Consider the following 27,271-nt stretch of genomic DNA (forward strand, 5'->3'; position numbering starts at 1 on the left):
TGGAACAGTAAGAAAAATTACAAATGTTGGATCTCAAAAGGTAAAGGTAGAAGATGTGCTATTTTCTTCACAGAACTTTAAAAGGCAACTCGATCCTTTTGCACTTCAGAGCCTTTTTAAACACATGAATAGCCACAAACGTACTGTAGATCTACTCATGTGTATAGCATTATTTAACTAAATAAGCCCTAAAGAAAAATCAGGATCTTTAAAAAATAGCATTGCAAAAAGGAGTCAGGAGTAACAAAAAAACATGAGAAATGAATGATGTGCCAGAAGTAAATGATGGAGCTCAAAACTTAAGTATTTTTTTTTTAGAAATTCAAATATTGAAATATGTATTTTTAAATAAAATAAAGCAGACTAGCTTTGACCTAGTCAATACAGTCACAGTAACTTAAGTCAAAATGAAGATCTTTTATTTAATTGGATCCTATACATCTCCAGTGTGACGCACCTCCCCACCCCGATTCACTGAGACTCCAAACTGGTATAACTGAAGCCTGTGATGAAAAGTGGCAAACTTACTGGCTAATCTGCTCTCTGGCCAGTGAGATCATTTCACCCATCACCAAATTCTCTTCTCTTGGGACATGACAACTGAAAGGAAACTTTCAGTTTTGCAATAATTAACCCATTTGAGCAATAAGTTTATCTAATGGATTGAATCCAACAGCTGTTCAGTGAAGAAAAATGAGGCACAGCAATGTATTTCTAGGTGTTGTACAAATACACAGGAAAAATCTCAGCCCTGGAGAGCTCATTTAAAGCAAGATGTACAAAATAAATGTAACAAATCGCAAGACTAAAATCTTATGTGGCAGCACAGGTTAGCAAAGTACATGCCCTGCAGTTGTAGATTATTCAAAAGTAGTTATATAAATAAATCAATATAATATCTGATTGCCCCATGACTTATGATGTCATGGATGGGGTTCATCTCTCACCTACCCCTAGGCTTCAAAAAACTAAGTCTATACATGTCATGTTAAGCTCCCTTCATAAGTCAGCGCAGAGAAACTGGAACCTCCTGGGAGGCAATTCATCTCACCTTTCTTAGACACTTTGCCTATCTTCCCACTGACAATAAAGGATTCCTAGCAGATTTTAAAACCATGCACCACAATACTTTTATAAAGAGAAAACCAAAACCCTGCTTCTTTCCTGTCCACAGCTGCTGTATCGCTTAACATGAATAATTCTTCTCCCTATAGCTTTTCAAGACTACCTGCACGATCCAACGTCAGACAAATGCTGTAGTTGCACCCTCATCTTAGAAGGGCAAATACCCAACTTGACTGTGCGTTCAAGAGCCGGAAGCCACAGCTGATAACGTCTTGTTGCCAGACCCTTTGAATACAGGGACTGATCAAAGAAACTAAGTCTAAAGAGCACAGGTTTAATGACTCATATTGATTCATTAGATGAAATGCATATAATCAAGTTTTGCTAAGTGGCTATTGATTCTGCACACTTCAACGTTGATTTAGGTGCAACCCAGACACATAAAAATGGGAACATGCAAAGCCAGTGACCACTGCTGCACTAACTCAAAATCCTGAAGTGCACATTTATTTCAGAAATCTAAACCGGAACAAAAACATTGGGAAAGAAATCCCTCTATTTTTCTACAAACAGACAAAAATGAGGTTGGTTACACTCAGCTAAACCAAAGCAGTATCTAGAGCTGCCAAGATGTTCAGATTTGTGTGTATCCTGTTTTCAGCCTCAGTGGTAATGACAACTCTGTTTGCAGGTAGAGGGCAGGGCAGGTTCCAATTTATTTATTTTTTCATGATAACATGATATCATAAAATGGGAAAAGTTCATAATGAATCATTCCCAATTTGAAAGGGTTAGAATAGGCTACAACAGTGCGTCTATCAGTAACAAAAGATCTTCGCATAGTCACAATGCTTGAGCCTTGGACGTGATGTGAAATCTTTCTATTCCAATATTTTAAACGTAATTGCTTTTAAGCGATTCAGCATGCTAAGTTCAAGCATTCAAAAATCAAGGGAAATAAACTGCTGCAAATCAAAGGCGATTCATGTAGTTATGCTGTCAATCATTTAACAACACTGCCAGATATGTATTAGTAGAATCAACACCCTTAGACACAGACTCAATAGATCATATTTAACAACAACACAGCAGGTCAAACTATCATTCTAGCATGTACTTAAGTATTGAGTAATAGAGTACGCTGTCATTTTATCACATCTCTAATGTAGGGCTACTATAATGAGACTATCAGCTACTGATTCCTATCACAAATACTCTTCCCATCATCTCTACATGATAAACAACAGCACTGGTTCCTAACTTAATTTAAACTATGAAAGATATATGGCACAGGATTAAGAAATACGATACACCAATTTTCCTGTAACTATAGCAATAAGTATCTTACTTAATCTAAAAAGCTAATGGCTACAGAATATAACCAATGGAAAGGCATAATACTGTGGAACAGCCTTCTAACACAAGACTTTGACTGCCATCCGTAAATACCTGAAATTACAGAAAAAAATGACAAAACCAGAGAGATACAAGCTGCAACCACTTCAGTGCTTATGTACTGGATTCTCACTTCCAGCATAAACTACAAGATACCGTTCTTTGTCTTGTACAGTTGGTTAGGAGTCATTCAAGTGTGAAATATTCTAAATTCTGGTTGTTAGAGGATTGAGATGTTTAAATCTTCCTATTTTGAAACAAGTAAAAAGATTGTTCCTTTCCCTAACTCAGAGAAAACATGCTTATTCTAAAACAGAACAGAACTGACAGCATTCTCTCTACTTCATTGCATTATGGAGCTGCAGCTAGAATTGGTCTCTCGGTAAAAATGTTAATCATTATTAATGTGTATTTAGCAAACATTATTACAAAGGAACTGAAAGTTTATCCTCCATATTAATTTTTAAGGGTGCTTTCTTTCTTAGTGGGCTCTACACCAAACAAGTTACCATAAAAATGTGTTTAACGTAAAGAGGATTTCTGACATACCTTATATACATTATACCTCCTTGAGACTAATTTCTAGGACAAAATTTTGACGCTAGCTGTTGTGCCTGGCAGTTTACCACTGCATACAAAGTTATAACCACAAACTTATAATCAAGCCTTTCGTGTTCTTTGCTCTAGATGGGCACAGCTATTTTAGTATTATGTAATTTTCGACACTCGTTAGAGTCCCTATTATCAGTTCCTATCAGCGATGTATTAGAACGATCTGGGGTTCCAGTCCCACACATTTCTTCTGTCCTAACTTTTGCTCAGTGTAGCAGTAGTGGGGCGCATCCTTCAAGAGACACAAATATAATGGCGTATGTTTTTCCACCCCATGTAAGTACGAGGCAGGTATTGTGGAATGTTATTCTCACCTCTAAGAAGATGCTGCTGCACACACCCTGCCTTCTGCCATGACTTATACCCTGAAAGGCGTATAGTCGCTTGTGCTAATAATCTACTGAACAAGTCTCCTTCTGCAGCACACAGAAGTTGTCGAGTTGTAGTATCAGATGTCTTGCAGGTAGTACTCCCATTAAGATCCTAGCTCACCTATCTTAAGGAAATTGGTTCAAGCTGTTGGCAGACTCAAAGGACAAAACTCTATCTCTTACGTTCAATTCATTTTTTTTCACCTTTTTTTTTCATGATTAGAAGAATTAGAAATACTGCGGTCTAAAAATGAAAGCTTACCTACTGGCTTAATCAATGACTCAAAAGCCAGATGTCTAAATAGCTTTGCCTTAATCTGATCTTTTTTGATATATTTGATGAAAGGAAGAATGCCTGTTCAGGCAAAAAAAAATAAAATCTAACTGAATTCCATCACATTCTAGTCCAGAATAGTGACACTTCAACTTGACTCATATCACGATTAAAAAAAAAAAAAATTACTACGATATATAATGTTACTTTTTATAGCTGACAGTGAGTTCTATTAGACTGTAGAAGAGTCTCTGAAGGAAAATGAAAATAGCCTCCCAAGGGAGTGGAAGCCCCACACAGCATGATTTCAATGTGGCAGCTGGGTTGTGGGTGGAAATGGCGTTTTCCATTGAAAATCTGCTGCCAATATACCTCCTATGGCTAGATTTCACAGGGAAATGTGGCAGTTATCCCTCTCTGAAGTTCAGCTGCTCAGTTTTAAAGATGCACAGACAGGAGAGGTAGGAAGGGTCAAAGATTGAATACAGAAAAGTCCAGAATGATCTACTGTCCAACGACCAAAGGGTAAAATTGGGAACTGGCTTGAAGTACAAGTGTGTAACAGGAAGATGGCATGAAGAGGAACAGATTCTTTAGACTTATAAGATGAAAAGGCAACTTTTTAGAAAGTGCATGCTACTTCAAAGACTACTTTCAATTTTTTGACTAGTTTGAGGCATTCGATGCTTAACACTTATGTCTCATTGAAAGTCAGTTAGCAATGTGTTAGTCACTTTTAAAAATGGTCCCTATATGTCTGGGGCACAGATCTATAATGGGAATAGTTGTGGCACCATTAAATGTCAGCACACTTAACTTTAAAGTACTTAAGTTTAGATGACTAAGCTCCTTAGTGAATAAATTCTCCAACGGTGATATATAGGTATATAAGCCTGGGAGTCACTAGAGCAAGCATGTTGACTGTGGTATATCTATGCTAAGAAATATGAAGTACCATGAAAAGAATGTTTCCAAAATCACCTTTCTCTTTCTTGTTGACATCTGCATCTTCTTGTGACTTTGACTTAGGCATCATCTTGAAAATATGACTCATAATCCAAAAAGATACTGTCTGATGCAGGTACAAAAATCACGCCTGTAGTATGGATGGCTACTTTATTGCTCTCTGTTCTTTGCCATTTTTTTTCACAATTCAGGTTGAAACAATTGTCAAAAAAATGAAGACCCTTTCTTTTATTTTTGTTTGGAACTCAATCAGCCTGTTATGGCTCCAAATCTGGTTCCTCTAGAGGAACCCTTTAATCATCAAACTAGCTTTTCTCTCTCTTTCTCTGTTCTCTGTAGAAAACCTCATGCTCCTTTCCATCCACAGGCCCAGCTGTGACAGAAGGCAGCCTCATCCTAGTCAGGCTTTGCCTGTCATCCTGTTGGTACGGCTCTGGCTTGGGAATTAATTAACAATGTGTTTGGGTCCAATCAGGCTGATGGAGAAACCGAAGCAGTATGTTGCTTCCCGAGGTGGCATTCTCATTGCTGGTCTAGGATGTAACACTCTCACAAAATTTTTCAGTGAAAGGGGATGTGACTGCTATACTGTCTACAGAAATCAGTGCTGTCCCAGCATGTCAGTGTGAGCAGAGAATGCCTGCTGTGCTTTCTGTATCAGAGGATGTCAGTATAAGTACACGCGGTCTGCAAATCTCAAATGTTCTGGCATGTAGAAAGCACCGAGCAGCACAGCTTAGCTAAGCTGGCAGCACCTCTGGGTATACATAAATAGGTTTTCTATTACAAGTTTAATCAACTACAGACTCAGGATTTCTGTGGATCCTTCTCTTGGAGTTCACTACCCAAGCTCTATTTAATTTGTGCTCTAGAAGCTTGTGTTTATATTCTGGTTTACGTGACTTAAATGCTTTTTTTGAAAATCAGATGCAGAAATTTAACGGTGGAAATTTTTCTTCTCTCATTCTCTAATTAACAGGTTAGTGTACTAAACAGAAGGTGGGCCAGGTATCAGAAGACATTTTAGTGTTCATAATACCTAGAGGGTTCTGAAGGTAGGGATGATAAGCTGCATAGGTATGATGTCACTTCAAATTATCTGATATCATGCAAAGTTATATTGTAATGTAGCCAGTAGGTAGATCTTTCCTGACGCTGCATCAGATGATTTTAAATTTCCTTACAGCTTAAAAATTAGGAAATTTGGTATCACTTCTGCTTTTCAGACCAGCCAAGAAATTTTTGTCTTCCAGGGAAGTTCTTTTTTTTACAGACTTTCAGAGATGCATAATTAAAAAGTGCCCTGGCGTAAGAATAATGAAATTCTATTCCTGCTTACACAAGAGATCAGTTTAATCCATAGTATACATAAAAAGCAAAAATTAAATAAAATTGCTACTAGGAAATATTAGCTAACCTTGACAGTTCTGTTGTGGTTCTACCCGAGCTGTCCACTAGATTGTGATGTCTAAATCTGACTGACTGCTATAATTTTCAATGAACAATCAAAATTATAGTAGACGGAAAAAGCTAACTGTTTCCTCTGTTTTACAGTTTTGCTTAAACGATGACATTTTAAATAAGTGGTTCCACTTTTAGTCAATGCCATTTTAACTGTTCAGTCCTTCCTCCTACACCCTTTTAATAACATAACTATAAGCAGCAAGCTTGACTGCTAAGATACAAAGTTAACACAGTAGTCCAAATGTACGTGCATTCTTTCTAAAACGATATTTGTTTTATAACTCTGACTCAGTTTCTGAGTCCGTCTTTGCGATCTCTTTAGGTCTCACAAGCTAAGCAAAGCCAGACCATGTCAGTTCTGAGTATGTCAGTATTTCCAAGGAACACCTAGGTGCTGCAGAGACACTAGTCTGACTCAGAAAGTAGTGCACCTTCCTTCCCAGTAGCACTGAAACAAATTCTTATCTCACCACCGAGGAAGGAACGGAAGACTGTAAAGCTGGTAATACCTTGTGTCACACGGAATTAAAAAGATCTAAGTCTCTGTGTTTTAAGAACCAGAAATGTTAATTCCAAAGCCCTGCTCAAAATAAAGTCATGTAATTACATTCTGCCATAATTATTCCTACATTTTCAGACACATAAACTATCCTTCATTTTTTTCACATTCCATCCCAAACTCCTATGCACTATAAATGTGTGCTGGTAAAAAGTTGCCATGGCCAGTCTTCTAAGGCAATGCGCTACTGTGAATGTGTTACAACATCATAAGCAATATGACCTTTGGTGTCATTTGAAATCAAATACTTAACATCACAAAATGCACTGAGGCTACTGTGTTGCCATTTGTGAAATGTTTTGAAAAGAACAGTTGAAAAAGCTTTGGGAGCTTAAAATACAGTTACTGTAGTAAATTGACTACAGACCAGCCATCCATCTAGTCGGGACTTTGTATCTTCTATTCCCTTTCACAAAATATGGGCTATCCAGAGATCCTCAGAGAAACAGGTTTCAAAACCAGATTTTTTGTTTGGTGACTAGTAACATGCAAACATCTGTAAGACTCATATCAGAGAATATTCATCATATTTGTCATGATATGACATATCCTCTTGTTTGAGGTGACTGTTTGCTTGTCCCCTTCTCCTGAAGTAGTCCTTACGGTTCCTAAGAACCAACAAACAATCAGTCTTCATTGATCATCCTAGAAGAAACCATGCCCAGGCAAGATCTACATTAACCAGCGCATCAGTAATTCTAGCACATTATTCTTCCTGTCCCTGCAAATACTCAATAACAAGAAATCACTTGCTAATCTTTGTATAAAGGAACTTTTAATATAAGAAGGATGGTCTAAAGCAGAAGGCACTGGAGTAGAATTCAGAGCCATGACTCAACTTCTGGCTGTGACGCAAATTTCTTGTGTGGTAGCAGAGAGTCACGAACTGCTAGTTTACCAAGGGAGCGAATGGATTACAGCTCTCAGTTTCTATGCATAGCTGCACAGTGAAATTCTAACATCCAAGCGAGGTATGTCTGCTCCTCTTCTAATACCTGGGGACATGTAGGCACTTAACACATAGCAGAATTTAGACACTGTAATCCGGACTGGAGGAAGATATTTTCTGTAGTGGGGGATTTCTGCTCCAAGAGTTATTCACCTTAAGCTTTCTTTTTTCTTAAAGAAACAGAGATGCACTCAGTCTTTTGACCAGAAGATGGTCAAAGGAGAAATCACAATCCCAGCCTTAGCCATTATCTAACCTAGAACATACAGAAACGTGTGAGAAAGTAGTGTTTAACATCCTCTTTTGCCAGGGGTAAGCGAAGCTTCAGTTTACACCTTTCCAAAGACTGCTTGCTCATGAGGTTTTACAGTAATCTGGGTAGAGAGTGCCTACTTCTCTAATACTTCATGCAAAAGAAACCATTTACATGTTCTCTGCCACCGCTGAAGGATTCATTGCATTCCTCTCTAAAACGAGTGTCTGTCTTCTACATGAAGTGCTAATGCTGGGATGGGAAGTAGGGTTCTACTCTCTCCAAGTGACTACTCAAAGTTACGGAATTATGTCCTTCCCTCTTCCTTTTGGATATATTACTGTCCATAACAGACAGATCCAAGAACAGATTGAGAAAGAGAACACGAGAATCCTGACATCTTAACTTTATTGTCATGCGAGCTCCCAGAAGATGGGAGAAACATGTTCTAACTCCTATTGATAAAGAATAAAATAGTGTGTGAGTGCCATGTTTGTATAGATCACAAATTGGAGGACTCTAAAAACACTTGCTACACTGAAACAAGCAGCTAAGAGATTAGAGATGCACTAACGATGCCACATACTTAGTATGACACAGGTATCAAGGTGCACAAATAAATGTTTCCTGGCAGAAGACTAGAACTTTGGACAAGCTTAATGTTAAAAGTACAGTTCTACTTTGACTTCAGAGTTAGACACAAAATGAGGGAGGGGTTATGAGCGTCCAAACTTTGGACTGTGTGACTTAAAGCAGAAGTCAAATGCACGCCAGTTTTTAGCTCTAGCCTTTATTCTGAACACCTATTCCCTGTTCACAAAGTATAGGTAAGATTTTCTCCTGGAGACATTATGAGGATGAAAAACAGCAGCAGGTGCATATCGTTGGTGAATTTCTTACATGAGGATCAGTTGGACAGAAAGCATTCATTCACTACTTGTTCATCCAATTTAGTGGCCTGCTCATTATATTAAATAAAAAAAATGATGGCAGAGAAATCTGTCGCAGCCCCAGGGAACTGAAGTTAAAAAAGCTGTTTTAGATGGCTGGTATTGGCATTTAAAGCCAATCATATCCTGTCCTGTCTCATTTGGCTTTATAGTATTACAAATTTTATCATCAATCATAGATTTAAGACACGGGCTTATTTCAATCACAGGAGTATTTTCTCTTAGGCATTACACCCCTTCGCCACTCTTCCATGCATACTTACAGTGTGGCGCTGCTGGTTCTTGCAAATAATGAAAGGACATTAGGTTCTGCAATCCCTTTTCGTGTAATCAGTAAACTTCAAGATTTTCTTGGGAAGGTTATTCAGGTGAGTAGCCAGGAAACTAACTTGGTAGGTCCACTCATCTGGTTGAAGTTATCACCATTTACAATGTCCTAAGCTATATAGTGATGAGGATATCTTCAGGAACTCTCTATCTCCTGGGCATTTGATTCTGTACTGTGGATGTATTTATTTAGATTTATTATTTTCATCAAAGATGGCTCAGGAGTACCTCTCCTTTCCCTGTCCTGAGCTGACAGCAGTAGAAGCAGTACTTCATATCAACTGCTAATAAGAAGTGATGTCTTTGAAAGGGCTGTCTCAACTTATTGAAAAACTTCAGTATAAGTCTTTAAAGACACATCACAGTGTATTTTTTTTAGGGGGACGGGGGGGGGGAAGCGCCAAACTATTCTTTTTTCCTACAACCCTATTTTTGTTTTCACACTTTACTTTTTTTGTGCCTCATTTCTCTCCTATTTCTACACATACACCTATGTAGCTTTTTCTGCTAGCGTGGTCTAGTGATTTAGAACATGCAGAAGGTAGATGGACTTTGGTTTCTGGTTCCTTCATATTTGCGTTAGTTGTTTTGTTGTTTTCTTCGTACTCTTTTGCTAGCCCAGGTAATACTTAGGGTGCCCGATCTCATAAAATGTGAATATTTAAAAGAAAAAGGTAACTATAACTTTATTTATTTTTTTTAGGCATGTGATTTTCCCTGCCTCTTTTTTTGATGATTATAGAAGAGTTCAGATGATTTTCAGTGAGGTGGAGACTAAGGTGCAGGCAACGCTATCCTCTGATAGTATGGGTGCCACTTACGGATAAAACTTTTTCAAAGTTGTGTACGTTATTTGTGTTGGCGTGGACACTGGAGCAAGGAATAAGATGGCATTCCCTGTCTATCCAGCTGCCAGCATGCACCAGCAAATTCTCCTGTCTCCAAATCCCTGACTTGGGATGCTCCAATCCATTTTTCCACTGCACACACAGTAGCTATGCTGCTGCTCAGAACTGTCGGTAGGAGGATGAAGGCCCCTCCGTCATTTAACAGATCTTTATTTAAATACCAGATAAATATCAGAGACAGAAATTTGGGCCCATGTTTGTAATAATCCTCCATATATGCTTCTATCTTTGCATCTTAAGATGGCTGAAATACTCTTTCTATTTACGAGTGGGGAAACAGAGGCATAGGCAGATGAAATGTCTTGCCCATCATGTGTGAATCAACTCTGTAGATCCTCTTTTCTATTATGAAAAGCACAAATTATTCAACCTCAAACAACTTATTTCTCTCCTAAAGTAACTATGTTGAACATCATTGAACCCAATGTTTTTAGCAAAGCTACCAGGCCAACCAAATAAATTTCCCATAGGCAAAGGAAAAATGTGCCTAGCTACTTCCAGGATCTTGTTGGGGAAACTATCTCCCCAGTATTACTGGATGTTCTGTTCTTTCTTTCTCTCTTTTTTAAAATTTTCTTTCCCATACTTTCTGCATGGTCTTCATTTATTTCGTGGCTGATGGCAACATCTCCAGGCAGACCTTTCCACAGAAAACACTGTGGCTGTAAGTGGACTGCTGCATGAGAAATATGCCCATGACCTCTCATTTGAAAGAAAATGAGGATATAATTTCAGCAACATACAAGACTGGGGACCCACTGCAGAAAAGTCATCCCAAATCTGCTGTTTGCTGTTGCTGCACAGCTGGATCGTGCTCTCCATGCTCCTGCCTCTGATTTATTTCCCCCCCACTTTATTAGGCTAGTACTCCTGGCACATGCAGATCCTGCAACTTGCTGCTACTGAAATTGCTGTTCCCAATCCAGATGGTGGTAGGAGGAATTGAACTGTGGTTCCTTTGTGCAGTCACCTCTAGACAATGGCCACTAGCATGCAGAGCCACACGCCAATTGCTGGTGTATATTTGGTTGACGTTTCAGACCCAACTTTGCACCTTTCTAATCATTAATCAACAATCAGACAAAGGATATATTGCTGAATCCAGACAGCAGCCAATACAGAGCTCTAATACATTATGGATTCTCTGTCAGCACATTTATTTATTGTTTGCAGTGTTCTGTTTGAAAATCCCTATGCTCTTTCACTTATTTTATTTATTTATTTACCTACTTATTTCTCTTTAGCTGGATTTAACAAAAGAGTGAAGCTTCATTTATTAACATTTTTTACAAACCCTGAACGGTGGATTATTTTATATAAAAGAAATTTATAATACTATTCTTGGTATTTAACACATTTATCAAAATCTTTAGCAACTATACCGTTAAACGAAATAGAATTAAATTGCATAGACAGTGTCAGAGTGTGGTTTTTCCTCGGGTAAATATCCAGTGAATCATTTTATCATTATTTAAAACTATGTTAAAGGTTGACTATCAGCTTAGAGAGAAATGAATATACATTTGTCTATACTTCCAGTATTCAGTGGGATTTTTCACAGTATCATAAAAGCAAGCAACAATAAGGACCTCGCTGTTCTGTGGTTAGGCTTTAACGTAAACGCATCAGTGGACCTTGGGTTCTGCTCAGCGTGCAACCACGCTCTGCCATCAAATTAATGTTAAAATATGTATGTCCTGGCTTCTGATTTATAATATCGTTGACAAATAGTAAAAAGGACAGGCATGCCATAAAGTTTATGGATGGAGTGATGGCATGCACAATGATGTCTCATAAAGAATAAAGGGGGGAAAGTTATTTATTCTTGTGGATTCAAGAACTAAAATACAGATAGACTGGCTGCGTGCACAGAATTTCTCATAAATATCCCACAGTGCACCCTGTTGTACAGCAGCCATACATTAATTAGAGCATTCAGCAGACACCGCAATGTGTTACACTCACCCAAGTGAATCTTCATTTTTCACATGCAGGGCCTTACTAATTAAAATCAGCTTCGCAATTAAATGTGGAAAATTGTGTTAAACTTTCAAGCGTGGTTTAGAAAAAATGTATTTATTTTTAGGGTATTTTATTTTGATGCAAATGAATTCTCCATCAAAGTGAGACCAGTAAAAGGGAGGTATGAGGATTTCTCTTTTTTGTATTATAGATGCTCCTCTCAGTTGCAAGTTGCAATGCTCCACTATCTCTCTGCCAGTACCTGGCCCTGTTCCAATGCTTTTAGTGAGTGCTATCTGTCAAGGCATGAATAATACAGCCCCTAGGCTGTCGGCAGAATCCAAATGAGGCATACATCAGGAAGCAAGCACTCGACTTTAGCTCCAGAACATGCTCCTGTGAAGACAGGCAATTATTCACCCACGGCTGCAGCCATGGCAATCAAACTGGTGGGTGAAAAGGTATATGAAATGAAAAAATTTGAATAAGAAATATGGCACAACAAGCCACAGAAATTCAATAATTTTCTAATAAGAGAGAGACATTTGAGTCTTTTAATTTTGAAGTTTGGGAGCCTGAATTATTTCTCTCACCCTGTTCTAAAATATAGACGACTAAACTACAGTGTATAATGCCAAGGCAGTACAAGGGTATGTGGGGCCTTTCCTAATCAAAACAGCAATGCTAAACTCTAAGGTATTCATAAATTCAAATAAATCTGTTGTATGAAGTGACAAATCTCACGCTTAGAAATTAAAAGATGGTCAAAACAATTCCAGCTGTATAATGTAACGGAAACAGAGACAGCCTACTAAAGCAACAAAGAACTGGTAGATATTGAGAAATTTGGTGGAAAATTAAAATGCAATATATTTTATAAGGTTAGGGACAATTCATACATTATAGATCCAAACATTATTTTATGATCCCTCTTCATTTTTGAGACTTGCTTCTTTTTGCAAGACACTTTATCAGTGATTAATGACAAAAAAATCCCATACAAATGCAGTATGAACTGAAGAAAAGGCATGCAAAATTCCTTGGCAGATGAAATGTTTAATTTGGTATATTTCATCTGAATTCTTATTTTCAGCAATCAAATTGAAATTCATGATATAGTGAGAGCTCTATCGATGTTTCCATTTTAAATCTGAAGGGTTTATCATTTGGCCTTAACTCATCCCTCACTGAAATTTGATGCATATTGTTTCAGACTAAGATTGTGTTTTGCCATAATTTCTATACAATGGCTTCATCTGCTTTCAAATATGCACTGATATATGCATTAAAACAATCCTAAATTAAAATACATAGTGCCACTATACCAGCTTAGGTTTCTTTTTAGGACTTTTATTTGTTAGAATGTGTTTTATTCTGAAGCATGTGGCATTTGGCAAGTGATTAATCCATTACAGAATCTAATTGCTTTTGTTACTTGAGCAAGAAATTAAACTATGATGTTAAGAAGCTTTTAAAATAGGCCATTGCATGTAATCAGTATTTTTCTAATGGAACCTAGTTAGGATTTTTATGAGGTGTCTACATGCCTCTTTACATGGCAAACCCCAGGCATCTATTTGGTATATGGTGTGTCTTAAAAAATGCCAAATGCATAGCAACACAGTAGGGTGTAATATTTCTAAAACTGTCATTCGCATCTACTCAGTAAATAACATAGGCCAGTTTGCGCTCAGTTACTCAACTATCGGATTTGCACCTGCAAAAATTAGCCCAGAAAGTGGACTCGCTTTTACATTTGTATTTGTATACACAGAATGTAAATCCTGTTGTCTTTAAAGTCGATTGATGAAACTGGAGAAGTTCCTACTAATTGCAACGAAAGAACACTCAAATCTATGTTTTTCTTCAGACACTTAGCCGACAGACGTCCTGAAAACACAGGTCTGGGAACACTCTCCTGGTGTGGTTTGAGTAACTGCTATATACCCAGATGGATTGTTCACAGCTAAAAGTATTCAAGGATCTGGTCCAAGCTTATTCTTCAAAATTAATTCACAGCTCTCAACATAAAAGAGCGCTGTTCATTATTACGCTGCTATCCACAACGGACCCGAAGGGCTACCAAGTGAATAAAAGAAACAGTATCAGGAGCATGGTCCAGGGAGAGGGTCTGGTTTTCACGCCTAAGATTTGAATTCTTTACTTGTGTCCACCACTATCTGAACGTGTCTACGGCTTATTTTTTGGTTTTGGTTTTGGTTTCAGATCTTTCACAAGCATTGTCTGCCTCTTTATTTTTTAGGACCTGATGCTGCAAAGATACATGCATTTCTTTAACTGCACGATCCGTGAGCAGCTGAGTCGGCCTCAGGTGCCTGGAAACATAAGCAAGAGGTACGGAAGTCTTCTCTGTGTAAACTCCCACCTAGGCACTGCCTTATGCTGTGCAACACAGACAGTGCTAGAAGGTCTATGATAGGTTTCTAGGTATTACTAAAACACTAAAAAAGAGCGAAGAAGAAGGCAGGCACACCACCTAGCTTTGGGCACTCGCCCTCAGTGCCCAAACTGGGATGCTAATCTTTCGGAACCTTCTATACAGTCACCAGAGAGAGGTGCTTTCCCTGAGTTAATTTTAGAGACCCTAGCATCCCGCCCTAAAGCGCCCGGCAGAGCAGCCTGTCCATCTTAGCTGCCTATTAGCATGCCCAACCAGCAAGCTAAAATTAAGCACCGACCTTAAGAGCTGAGAGCAAAGTACCAAGTCAGCCACGCAAGGTTTCACTTCAAACTAAGGTTTGACACAAGGAAAAAATCAAAAAGAGGGAAATGGTACAACACGGTGTTAGCGTTACCACTGTTACTTTAACTAGTACCACTCGTGTGTTTTAATACATCTTAAAGGAAATATCAATGGCATATAAGGCCTGCTTGTTTCCCTAGCTAAACCTGTTTCCCCAGCTAAACCTAACATTGCAGCTCTTTCATAACTAAAAATACAACTGGGGTACAAAACATATGATAAAACTTTAACTTCCACCTGGTATTTTATCAGCAGAACAACATTTCAGCCCCTGAACCTGTCCGAAAATTTTAAAGGATCTGTTTACTTCAGTTCAAGTTTAATGTAGTATCTGAACATGGTTTTCACTGTCACATTGGCATTACAAGCATAAATTTATAATGAAAGAAAAACCCCAAATTCCAGAGACTTCAAGATGTTACAGAAGAAATAGAATTCTGGAGAGCTCTGACTACATCTAGTGGAAGCAAATACATTTCATTCCCAATAATGAGCCGGTCTGGTATTGTGAATGGAAAGGTCTTAACCTCATTAAAATGCTCTGTAGGTCTAAACGGAATTGAGTTAGGCATCAGCTGAGATATGCAATTCCCTGAACACATCAAATTTTTAAGACTGCCTGATTTCCTTAGAACAAATGTTTGAGGGTCTTTCCCACCCAAATAAATAGAAAAAAAAAAAAAGAAAAAGATAAATTCCTTCAGATTCTTTCAAAAACTTATATTTACTAGGTGTTGGCTGGACTAGATAAAAAAATTACTGCTCTTTCAGAAAATAGAAATGTACATTGTAAACCTCAACAAAGAACTTTGTGTTCTTACACATATATTGCTAAAATATATTTTGATCAGTGGATTGGCAATCAGGGTGGCAAGAAAACATAAAAACCCCACAAATTCTTTCGCCAGCAGAAAAAAGAAGGAATTCTTGATGTATTTCCAATTTTTATTCTTTGCGCATCCACCCAAAATTTCATTTAATTAACAGCTCTAAGATTCAGTCTGCTCGTGTACTGACATACCAGAATCATGTCAAGAAAGCAAAATATGGAATTAATGTCTCAAAACTGCACGTAATCTTTCCAAACCTCACATCTATTCCTTCCCCCTCCCCCCAAAGGGTGATTTTACAAAACCAGACACATAGATCAAAGTTAGAGCATTTCAGAAGAAAGATTATTTTTTAAGCTAAAGAGTTTCTTTCTGTATCTTTCAAGACTTTTATTTTTGAAATCCGCATGAATCCCATGATGTGTAAAGAAACTCATGTAGTTACAATCTTGTAACTAGAAAGGACATTATAATCATGTCATTTAACTGTTGACTGCTCATGAAATTTCTGAGGGAAAGGAAGGATTTGGTGCCATTCATTAATTACTGGTGAGGCTTGTATTTACATGAAGAAAATGGACAAAAGAAAACCATGCTTTGAAATGAAAAGAAATTTGGATATAATTATTTTGTGGTTTATATTGCTTAAATATAATTCAAAAGCATTTTAATATCACGCATATCACCTTGTTCTAATTTTGAAAGTACTTTCTTGACTTGTCCCTAAGCTTCATTCACTGCTAAGAAAAAAGGCACGTGAGTGGACTGAGTGGCACTGAGTGGACTGACATGTCACTATTGGCTATCTTTTTCTGTTTCAAATAAATGCCTTAACCACAAACGTGTAATTTCAATTTAATTCATAAAAACCATATGCCCTCATTACAAAGCAGTTATCAGATTTCAGGTGAAATATGTATTCTTATAAACACAAGTGCTTTAAAATCTGAAAAAGTCAGTAGTGAAAAAAATCTTAACAATTCAAAGAGAATTTAACACTGATTTGAACATCTCTATTCAGAAGAGAAATGGCCAAAACAACAGCCATTTTATCTGCTACAATGGGCTGCTGTATAAAATATGTTAAATGAAATGCACAGCACGTCAGAAAAATTCATGTATTCCAGAGCTGTTAAATTTGCAAAATATTGCACAAGAAATTCATGGACAAACGATTCAGGAAAGGGATGCTGTTTATACAGGTGTACAACACTATTGACATTGCAGTCACGGAAATATAAAGACTGAGCTCTAAATTAATTCGAATCCCATGTAGCATGCGTAACATATGCTACTTTGATATATTATTAGCAATCAACAGCTAAAACCATTTTCTTAAAGGAGATGTCTCCACATATCATGGTTTAGAACCTGAAGTGAAGGTATCTATAACTATAATATAACATTTGAATCCCGAAGTCTTATTATCACACATCTGTCTTAGGCTTTGACCTTTGAATCTAACCTGATCATCGAACTTACAATTTTCAGAAGCTCATTTTCGTTCAGTTATAAAATATATTAAATAACAGAAGTCACACTGGCACCAACATGTCAGTAGGGCCAAATTTTAATTTGCAACACACGAGCAAGAGAACTGTATGCAAAAATCGAGAGAAGACTGACAATGAAAACAAGTTTCTTCAGCAAAAATCTGAGTTAGATTTTGTGTGACATACAGAAAGGAAAAAAAAAAGTGAATCCGTATGACTTCTAGAACGTCTAATTGCTAATTTTTATCATTGTTTGGTTTATCAAGGTCATGCCAGCTAACTTGTTTACCAAATCTCTTCACTAAATTATGAAAAATTACAGATATTACCTTCTGTGCCTTGCATATTTGCCACTAACATGACCACTGCCATCACAGCCAGGCGTGGGACAGCTGCAAAAGAGAGAGAATTAATTATATAGGTGCCGGTATGCTGCAGAAAGATTATACTAAAAGCAGGCAGTAGGTATTACAGAGATGGAGGGCAACAAAGACAGAAAGAGAAATCAAATAACTGAACGGAAAAAAAAAAAAGAGGGGATGCTTTTTATTAGCAAGTCTCGAGGGAATTAATTTCATCAGTGCAGCAGGGCATGAGCAAACCACCAATGAACTTGAAAGTGCATTATACCCATTAAAAGGCATGAATTTTCTAAATTGCTAATGGGGATACATTTTACACTCAGAGCACTAACCTGAACAGCTCTTGTATGGCTGGTTCCACGGGAACTGCAGAGAGATGGAAAATATATAAAAATTTATCATCTATTACAAGTACCCCTCTTCTACAGAAAATTACCAGAAAGGTTGTGTAAAAGCAGGGGTCAGAATGAATCGTGCAAAGAGATTCTGGAGGATGAAGGTCACCCTGAGCGGGGGCCTTGAGTGATTTACTGAAGCAAGAGACGTACCTCGAACACCTTTGGAGCGTGTGCGATGGCGCTTCTCGTCTGCATCCACCTCCATCTGGGAATAGATTAGCAGGCAGTCAATGTTCTTATCCTGCATGCACAGACTATCAATGCACAGACTGATACAGTCTCTCACACAATTTATTGACACTATTTTAATTCCATTTTATCCTGTAAGGGAAAGTCCACCTTACAGGGGATTTTTAGGATCTTTATGTTTACTTAAAAACAGAAACTGTGGTAATTTCTGGTTTAATCAGTCCTTTTGCATGCCCTGCTTTCATAGCAAATTGTGTGCAACTAAGTGCTGGTTCCTCTCTTCGAAGGGCTATTTCTGACATAAACCCCTGATTACTCCCATGTATTTTGAAACAAGGATTCAACAGATTTCTATACAATTTAAAACTAAAGTCAAGGGGTCGCACACCATAGGTCACTTTCTAACCAAGCACTTTGCAGTGGGAAAGACAGAAAGGAACGACAGAAAAGGAGATAAAGAGTCATCATTAGAACTGCAAAGATTTCCTGTTCTTTAATATGTCATTACAACCTTTTCCAACACGTTTCCTTGTTTAGACGTGTTTTTCAAGTTTCAGGAATGTGCTTGCTTGCTACATATGGCTAAATCTTTACCTTCATTTTATGAACCGTATGCCCATCTGATGTAGCTCTCTATGCACTAATAAATATACAGCAAGCTTAAATCTATACCAGACAGGGGCAGGGCTGCACATTAGACCTTGGAAAGTACCATACTGAAATATTGATCTATAGTAGTTACCATAGGGCCACATGGTTTGTTCTGATCTCCCATGTACTATTGTCACCAGACTTTCAAATGTAAACTGCATAGGCTAGCTAGAGTTTACAATTTTGTACAACACAAGCAGATTGCACTGAACTATGCTGAGAGACTGTGTCACGGAAAATATGTGCAGTATCTCTATCATCAGCTCCTTTGGATATGGAAGAACAGGATGGCAAGATGGATCTGCGGTGGTTCATACATAGAGATGACATTGTAAAGGTCAGGAAGCACAGAAATCGACCATGGGGCTCTAGTTCCCCCAGAAAAAAAAATAATCAATCACTGGTTTATAGTAATATCCTTGGATTGATATCTGGTAAGAATGTCACATATCTCATGCAAAAACATGGAAACAGGTCCAAGTGACTTGCAGTTAACCCTTTAATCACCTAGCTTTCTTTGGTCAGTACCTTAGCACAAATGATGTGGGAAGTAACTAACAAGGAAGAAATTACACATTAGATGACAATATTATTTTCATTTTATTATTAAGAAAACAGTACATTGTGCTATTCTGTAACTCCTGCAATGTGTAAGGACTTGATAGGAGACCAGAAGTGCAGTTACTTGATCTTCAGCCTAGTCTGTTTTTTATCCAGCATCATTTGTCACCACTGAAAAATCTGCTGAAAAAACTATTATGATCTTAACCTGGAAATGCTGCCCAAGTTGTTATGATAGTCTGTGTAAATTTAGAAGGGGCAAACTACAAAACAGATTTGTCTGTCTTTCTAAACCAAAGCACTTCAGTTCAAGAATGCTGTGAGTGCACTTTTAACTACACTGATAGTCAAAGAAGAAATCACTAAGCTGGAAAAGCCCCTATAGGATCCACACAATCCAGATCCAGAAGCAGGTCAAAGTGAAAAAAGATTTCAAAAACTGCAGGCACTGTTCCTCTAAATTTTGTCGTGTATCCTACATAGCCTGCTGCTTCTCCAGAAAGGCACAGATCTACCTGCCTTTGTCTGTGACCTAGATGCCCTGTCCTATATGGCAACGTGTGCCTTGGATGCTCTCGGACACACCAAATGATGGTAGATGCCTATGTTTAGCCAATGGAATCTTGCTTTGACTTTATTTATATGCTCACAAATCACAGAATGATAGATGGTTTAGGCTGGAAGGGACCTTAAAGATCATCTAGTTCCAAACCCCCTGCCACGGGCACAGACGCCTTCAAGACTTTGTCATGTCAAACCTTCAACCTTCATCCCTCCGTGTATTCAACGCTGGATGCTGGGAGCAAGCAATTTCCCGAAATTCTACGTGAGACACACATCAGCTCTGGGCATGGATGGTCGCCTACCAGCCTACCATAGCAGTCCCCAGGCTCAGCCCTGGCATTTCCACGGCCAGGAACAGAATTCTGCTCCCGAGGCCATTAATCTCACACAAGCGTGGACTTCCTCACCGTTTTCACATGCAGAAAAAGGAAATGTGGACCTTAGTGACTCACAAGGAGTTCACCTCAGTAGTCCTACTTTATTCATGATCTTTACATTACAGTTCTGCAGAATACTGAGTCACCATTCCGAAAGAGAATGTGTGGACATGGAGAACAGGCTGGCTGGAGTTAGTTTTAGCCTGGCATCTAAGAGGAGACACCTAAAAGATTACATATGAAAGCAAAGAGCAAGGCATCAGGAGTAGGAAAAGAAGAAATTCTTAACCTGGCTACTAAGAGAAGCTATAGGCATGAAAATGGAAATGTCCAAGTTCTTAATTTTGAGAAGAATTACATAAAACAGGTTGATTAGTTTCTCCTGCATTGGAAAAAAAAAAATGGATAGGAAAAAAATCTGTGTTGCAGCAAAGGATTCTTACGGGGTGGCAGATGAATAACCACAGGAGTATCCTTGAAGTTTCTAAACATTATAGCTGACGCATTTCTCAGGTAAGAAATTATTGAACCAGCTGAAGGAAATTCTATACTAAATCCCACTTTTCTAGGTAAAAATGAAAAAAAGCCTTGTGTGGTCACCTGTGTGCAGGCAAGTAAGACTCGTTATGTCTTAATATACTTAATGTCTTAATGTCTGATCCCAACAACTAACACACACATGCACACACAAACACAAGGTGTTTTAAAAGTGTCAGTATAAGAAAGCTGGAAATAAGCATGAGCCAAACTGAAAATTGTTTAACGTAAAATTACTATGATTAGGAGAAGTTGAAAAATACTTCATGAAATGCTAAGAAAAAAGGTGCATAATCACATCAGAAGAATTCACCAAGAAAAACAACAAAAAAGAAAGGTAATAACCCCTCTTCAACAATCCAAAGCTTAAAAAACAACTAGTAGCTCACGAAAATTAAAAAATAGTTCATGTGCATGTATACACATGTACAGCAGTTTACTAGTAAACATTAACTATCGATAAGGAGAACTAAAAATATCAGTGAAAACCAAATGTTGAATGGGAAACACGGTAGTATAAGAAATCACTTAAATATATTTGGAAGAAAATAAACACTTTATTATTTGGAGATAATTAATAGCTAGTGTTAATAACCATCAAGGTTTTTTGGTTTGGTTTTTTTTTTTTTTAAGTAAAAAAAGCAGCTATTTGTTATTTTAAAATCAAAGTCCCAGACAACATTTACCCCCCAAATTTAACATAGCCTGATAGTTCTCCAAGACATTACTGTTGATGTGTAACAAACCTGGAACATTTGGGAAATGCTGGAGAACTGAAAAAAAATATTCTGAAAAAAACTGTATTTGTAATTGTTTAAATTAATCTTTACTAAGTGCTGAGAGGACAGTGTGGCTCAAAAGTTAATCTTCCTGATGTTGACCCTTAGTGATATCATATAAAAGCCAAGACAAAGACGACAATGTAATTAGCATCAGTCAACACTTTATCACGGAAAATCTGCAGTCCAAAACACTTGAAACTGCTCTTTGACGATACTTTCAAGTTTGTCAATAAAGGTAGCTATGTTAGGAGACCATATACTTAGACACCTTTTAAACATTTTGCTTTCTCTTATTAAATATTCAGACAATAAAATAAGCACTCCTAAAATCATCATATTTATAATGGTTAACAAATATTTCTCCAGAAAAAAAATGTTTTCTATAAAAATTATTTTCTTTACAAAAATAACTGTAAAAATTGAAAAATATATATCTAGTAAGAACCTTTCTACTATAATCCCAGAGGTATATGTTTTAGCCCTATAATATTCAGCATCTCCACCAGTATTCTGGAAGATTATATGCTACTGAAATATGCAGACAACACAGAAATTAATGGAGTGATAAACTGTGTTGGAGACGGGCCAGTTACATATACAGGCCTGAGCCGTTTGGCAGATTTGATTCATCCGAAGAACATGCCAATTCCAAGGTCCTGTATCCATGAACTAAGACTGTGGGCCATGCTTGAAAGACCAAAGATCATCATCTGTAAGGCAATAACAGAGAAGAGGATCTGGACAGCCAGACCAGCACAAGCAATTTCTGCACTGCTGTGGCTGAAGGGCAAAATGTGATCCATAGCTGCACAACCTTTAAAGCTGTATTAATTTTCCAGAAAACCCTTCAGGTATTTGGATACGGTCAGTAACTTCTAACACTAGAGGGCAAGTTTTCATCAAGACCTTATCTATTTTTCTGTTAGCTTGCCCGATACCCTGTTGGAGACTTCAGGTTTTTATGGTATATAGATTTAAGGCTAGAAGTCTCATCGTAGACTTAGCTGAGACTAAGCTCCCAAAAGTTTCACAATCAGCACTGCTCTCCCTGTCTCTAGATACACTCACAAATATACCATATGGGCTTCCTCAGGGCTGCCAACTGTGAGGGATCCAGAGCTTTAGGCTCCTTTCCAGGACAAATGGTGATTTGTGCTCCCTCAAGGCAAGGTGGTTCAGCATTTTCTTCCCTTGCAGGTAGACAGTCTTGAAAATGATCATTCTTGTCTAAATTGTCAGGGTAGCTGAATTTCTTGCTAGAAGCATGGAGACTGCAAGGTTCAGTCCCAAGTTCCAAAACTTCCAGCTCAGCCAACGCTTGCTTACTGAATTATTCTAGTTTCCCTCTAGCTGTGACGTACCAGAAGTCTAGAAAGCTGTGAATGAGCTAAGAGCCTCAGATACAGACTTCCAAAATTTTTCCTTCCCAATTTTTTCCTTACCTGGATTTCTTTAAATCCGAAACCTGGACTCTCAAATACTCTCAAAAACTGTCCAATGTTAACTCAGGCAGAGCATTCACTGTCTATACTACACAAAGGTAGAAGATGGTCATTTATGACCTCAAAAATCTATGGCAAGTACTTGTAAATACTAGAATTACTGCATAATTGTTATTGCCAATCAAGTACGTTGCTAAAATTATTCAAAACATTTCTTTTCCCTTATCAGTAGTATTAGACATACTCATAATGTGATAAAAGTAAAATGTTCTGAGAAAAAAATTTGGATTTCCTGAAAACTTAATGAGTTGGTTATATGAAAAGTTTGCAGTTTAAAATTTATCTCCTTGTGACTGTCTAGTTAGTAAAGTCAGATTTTCAGCCAGCCATAACACAAGATTCACATTTCTACAGGTAAGATTCCTGTACTACTTTTATAGCCAAGGTTTGCTCAGCTTTTATTTCTATAACTTAAAAAATATTCTTTCTTCTGTGTGAAAGTTAAAATGAAAGGATTTGAAGTGTGGGTTGTTTTTTTTAAATTTAGAATCTCAAAGAATTAAACAAAATATGTAAAATCTATTTCCCACAGTTAAAATGCTTCTATATTCTCATAATCAAAGAAACATGACCTGGAAAATGATTAACAGTTTATGTAAGCGGTGTATCCCATACTACATTAGTACATTGTGCAGTCTTCCTAAAAAATTGTAAACAGACCTTCTACTGCTCTCCTCAGAAAATAACAGGCAAATCCAAGTTCTAACATACCTTTTTCAGCATATCTGTGTATTCCAAAAGCAATTCATTTTCTAATAATGATATTTGTCAAGAATGGCTCCTGATAATCTGAGTAAGTTTTTAGAAGCTGGGTATGTTCTGTGAAATACTATTGAACCTATTTGGTAAATGGGACATTCAATGGGTCCCCAAATATCTCTGTGCTTTACTACATACTTTTCACTATATTAAAGTCAGTAATTATACTCTTTCAGCATACTGACCTCCACTTTCAAATAATAAAAGACAAACAAATCACAACTGTAAACACTACTGTGTAAAATAAATAAGAAAACAATATCCTAGATTTAAACTGAAACTACAGGACATAATTTTTCACACTGTATCTATTAATTTACTTTAAGGAGCTATTCTGCTGTTTTGTGCAATTCTTATGAAGTTCTGTATTAATCTGAACTCATGCAATATGACCCGGAAGAAAGAAAAGGCAATTCTAAAGACTAAGAAGAAAGAAGATGTGGAGTATATATTAATGTGTTAACTGAAAATCTGGACTAAATTAATTTACATTTATTTTAGACAACTAAAAATGTCAATGCTTAGCATGTGATCTCTACCATGGTACTTAAACTACAAAGTTATGGCACTATTCCAGAGGTACATTAAGATAATACTGTATGTGTCCTTACATTGCTCCTCAATGCACCTCAACCTAGAATGAGCCAGGATTTAGGCAACTATGTTTTTTTTATTTTTAAGATTATATTTTAAACTATTTGACACGGGCACAGATCTATAGTTTCATCTGGAAACGCATCAAGCAGAAGATTCTGTGGAATTACAACGTGCAGATCAAGTTAACCTAAACCTGTCTCAGTGTGTATGTACAAAACCTTGACTTCCTATATCAGAACTCACTTCAACAGACCTGATTCCTGGAGCGAATGTAGAGCTTCCTACTCAGTCTACTGAGGTTTCAGTTGGACTCACTGATGCAACTTTTATGACAACAGGCCCCAGCAGACAACAGGCCCCAGCAACTTTTATGACAACAGGCCCTCTCCCCTAAGTGCCAGTAGGGTAGACCAAACCTGAATCGATAACAATATTTGACCCTTAATTTATGCCTTAATAATCGAAGTCTTATAAATCAATTGCATTCTAGGATAAAATGACCACATTTATGGATGCAGGGAGAGCAGCAGGTGTCAGTTACTTCAACTTTAACAAGGCTTTTGACACTACTGTGGGAAGATTTCCATTCTTGTATCCTGTCACGACTCTATTTGTATAGTCAGTTCTTTAAAATCAGTTCTTAATATTTCAATCTTCTTAATCAAATACAGCCTATTACTGCTCTTAACAGAATAGAATAACATTCAGGATCTTGATTTTGACAGAAAGCCTGTATGATTCTCCCAAATATGTTCAATGCACTTGTTTCTGATTATAAGATCTACAAGACAAGAGACACAAAACTGCAGGATAGCAAGTTACTCTAAGAAGCTACTGGAGTGCTTAAGAAAAGGTCCGGCAGAAGGGAAAACAATTTCCTGGTCCTTTCAGACCCTTTCCACCACAAACCCAGGTGCCTTCTTGGCATGGACAACTGAAACGTAGTTCAAATATTTTACAGCACCCTTTTCAGCAAAAGGGCAAACTTTATAAAGGAATTATCACATTTGAATCTTCCCCTCAGGAAAACACCAGCATACAACCAGGCCCTCTTAGAGCAGAGTTCCAGAGGGAACTCTGCAAAGATAAAAGTCACAAGTTGAGGTTACACACTACAAAGCATCTGAATAGGCATGTGACCAAATTAAGCACTAGAATATAAATTACTCCTTTGTCCTCGTCCACTTGTGATGAAAACACAAAGCTTTTATTAATATCAAGGAGAACCCTTCTTGCAGAACAATAGGAGAATATATCCTTAGGACTTGTTCTCAAACTTTGAGTACGAGTCATTCTCCTGCTATAATGCACAGAGGGAATCCAATCCTTCCATTTGCAGTTGAACAGTGCAAGCAGCAACCAAATCTGTAAATGAAGGCCAGAATAAGCAGAATTTTGGTTAAACTCACAAGTTCGCCATACATTCGTTTTGGGAGGAAATACATTTGGGATTCATTGAACTACTCTGGAGGGAATGCAGGAAATACTTTCAAGCATTTTTCACTGGCTTCATATCAGTTAGAGTGGAAAAGACCCGACATGCACACATCTCATTTGAGCGTTCATTCTTTTACTACTTTTTGTACATTCTTGGATACGAGGAATGAGAAAGTAGTATGGAAATTAGAGGTAAGAAGAAATAGCAGTGGATCTATAGAACTTCTTTCTGGAGAGAGAAGATACCCTTTCATGAGTCTGTGGTTCCCTAAAGATGCTTTGGATATGCTTGAGTGAGTTGGCTTTGGGACATAAACTGTAGTTGAACTAGAACTTCCATCTGGAAGAAGAGATCCAGAACATGTCTACACATGACTTCAAGAAATGAGATGGCAGATTATTTTATTTACTGTTGTTGATTCTGAACAAAGTTGTCACCAAATTCACTAAATTTCTTCTAGAAATTCTGGTGGCATGGGGCTACATCCAGAAAAATAAAGACATTATCACACTTTTTATCCAATAGCCTAGCAGCAGTTAGTTAAAGTAAGCATGATATGCAACAGGTTCCCAGTCCCTCTGTCTCCAGAAACCAGTTAAACCCACGTGAAGAATCTCTCATCCACCATAACATAAGGCAGTTTGGGGTGAACTGTCATGAGCTCCACTGGATGATGATAGTCTCTTTCACAAAACAAGGATTAAATATTAATACAGTTGCTCAGTTTTACAAATCACCTAGCCACTAAATTATTGAGTCATTGTTCTTATCTGAGTGAATATTTAAATGTTTCAGGTTAACACTTTGGAAGGGAGATAAACCCCAAAATATCTTGTAGCCTGGTGGCTAAAGTACTGTTCTAAGGGACAGAAGGCCTGGGTCAGAGATTGGGCTTTAAACTTGGATCAACCTTCTCACTTTCTTTTGCTTTCATTATACATGTTGGATGATGCAATGTTGTAGGTCAGATAAAAAGTTTTGTTTTAACTTACAGCAAAATCTTTCAAAATTTTATTTTTGGTCATACCAAACTTTTTTCTCTTTTTTGGCTGCTGAACAGGAAAAACCCCACAATTATTTGTTGATATACCAATATCAAAGACACAACGTTTCCAGTTCCCACATTTCAAAGACAACGCAAGTCTAAACTTGTGCGTGAGGATGAAAAAGGTTATGCAGAAAAGGAGGAAGTAGAAGGCCTGACAGAGAAATCCTGTGGGATTTATTATCCGAAAATAGAGGAACAAGGGGATAAAAAGGGCCAGTTGAGTGTAAATGGTTGGCTGGTTGGCACGCTTGTCTGGCCATGCTCTGAGCCTGATCAGCGCAGTCTGTCCTACCTTCATATTAAATTCCTTTCTGACTCTTTCCTGGGTGACAGCTCTCCATTCTCCACCGTGTGTGTGCATACG

The 27,271-nt window shown here is 37.6% G+C and overlaps 1 protein-coding gene across 3 annotated transcripts in view; it reads right to left on the reverse strand.

Moving 5' to 3' along the window:
• Positions 1-18,107, reverse strand: part of MYT1L (myelin transcription factor 1 like) — a gene marked incomplete at both ends in the record, with an annotated part of 130,567 nt that extends 112,460 nt beyond the window's left edge. For all 3 annotated transcript variants that reach the window (XM_082481155.1, XM_082481154.1, XM_082481156.1), the window contains 3 exons: positions 17,472-17,534; positions 17,837-17,870; positions 18,053-18,107. In XM_082481155.1, coding sequence (XP_082337281.1) covers positions 17,472-17,534; positions 17,837-17,870; positions 18,053-18,107 — 152 coding nt within the window. The remainder of the gene's footprint in view (positions 1-17,471; positions 17,535-17,836; positions 17,871-18,052) is intronic.
• Positions 18,108-27,271: the final 9,164 nt, after the last annotated feature.

Source organism: Vanellus vanellus, assembly GCF_965231255.1.
Source record: "Vanellus vanellus genome assembly, chromosome: 3".
Classification (NCBI taxonomy): Eukaryota; Metazoa; Chordata; class Aves; order Charadriiformes; family Charadriidae; genus Vanellus; species Vanellus vanellus.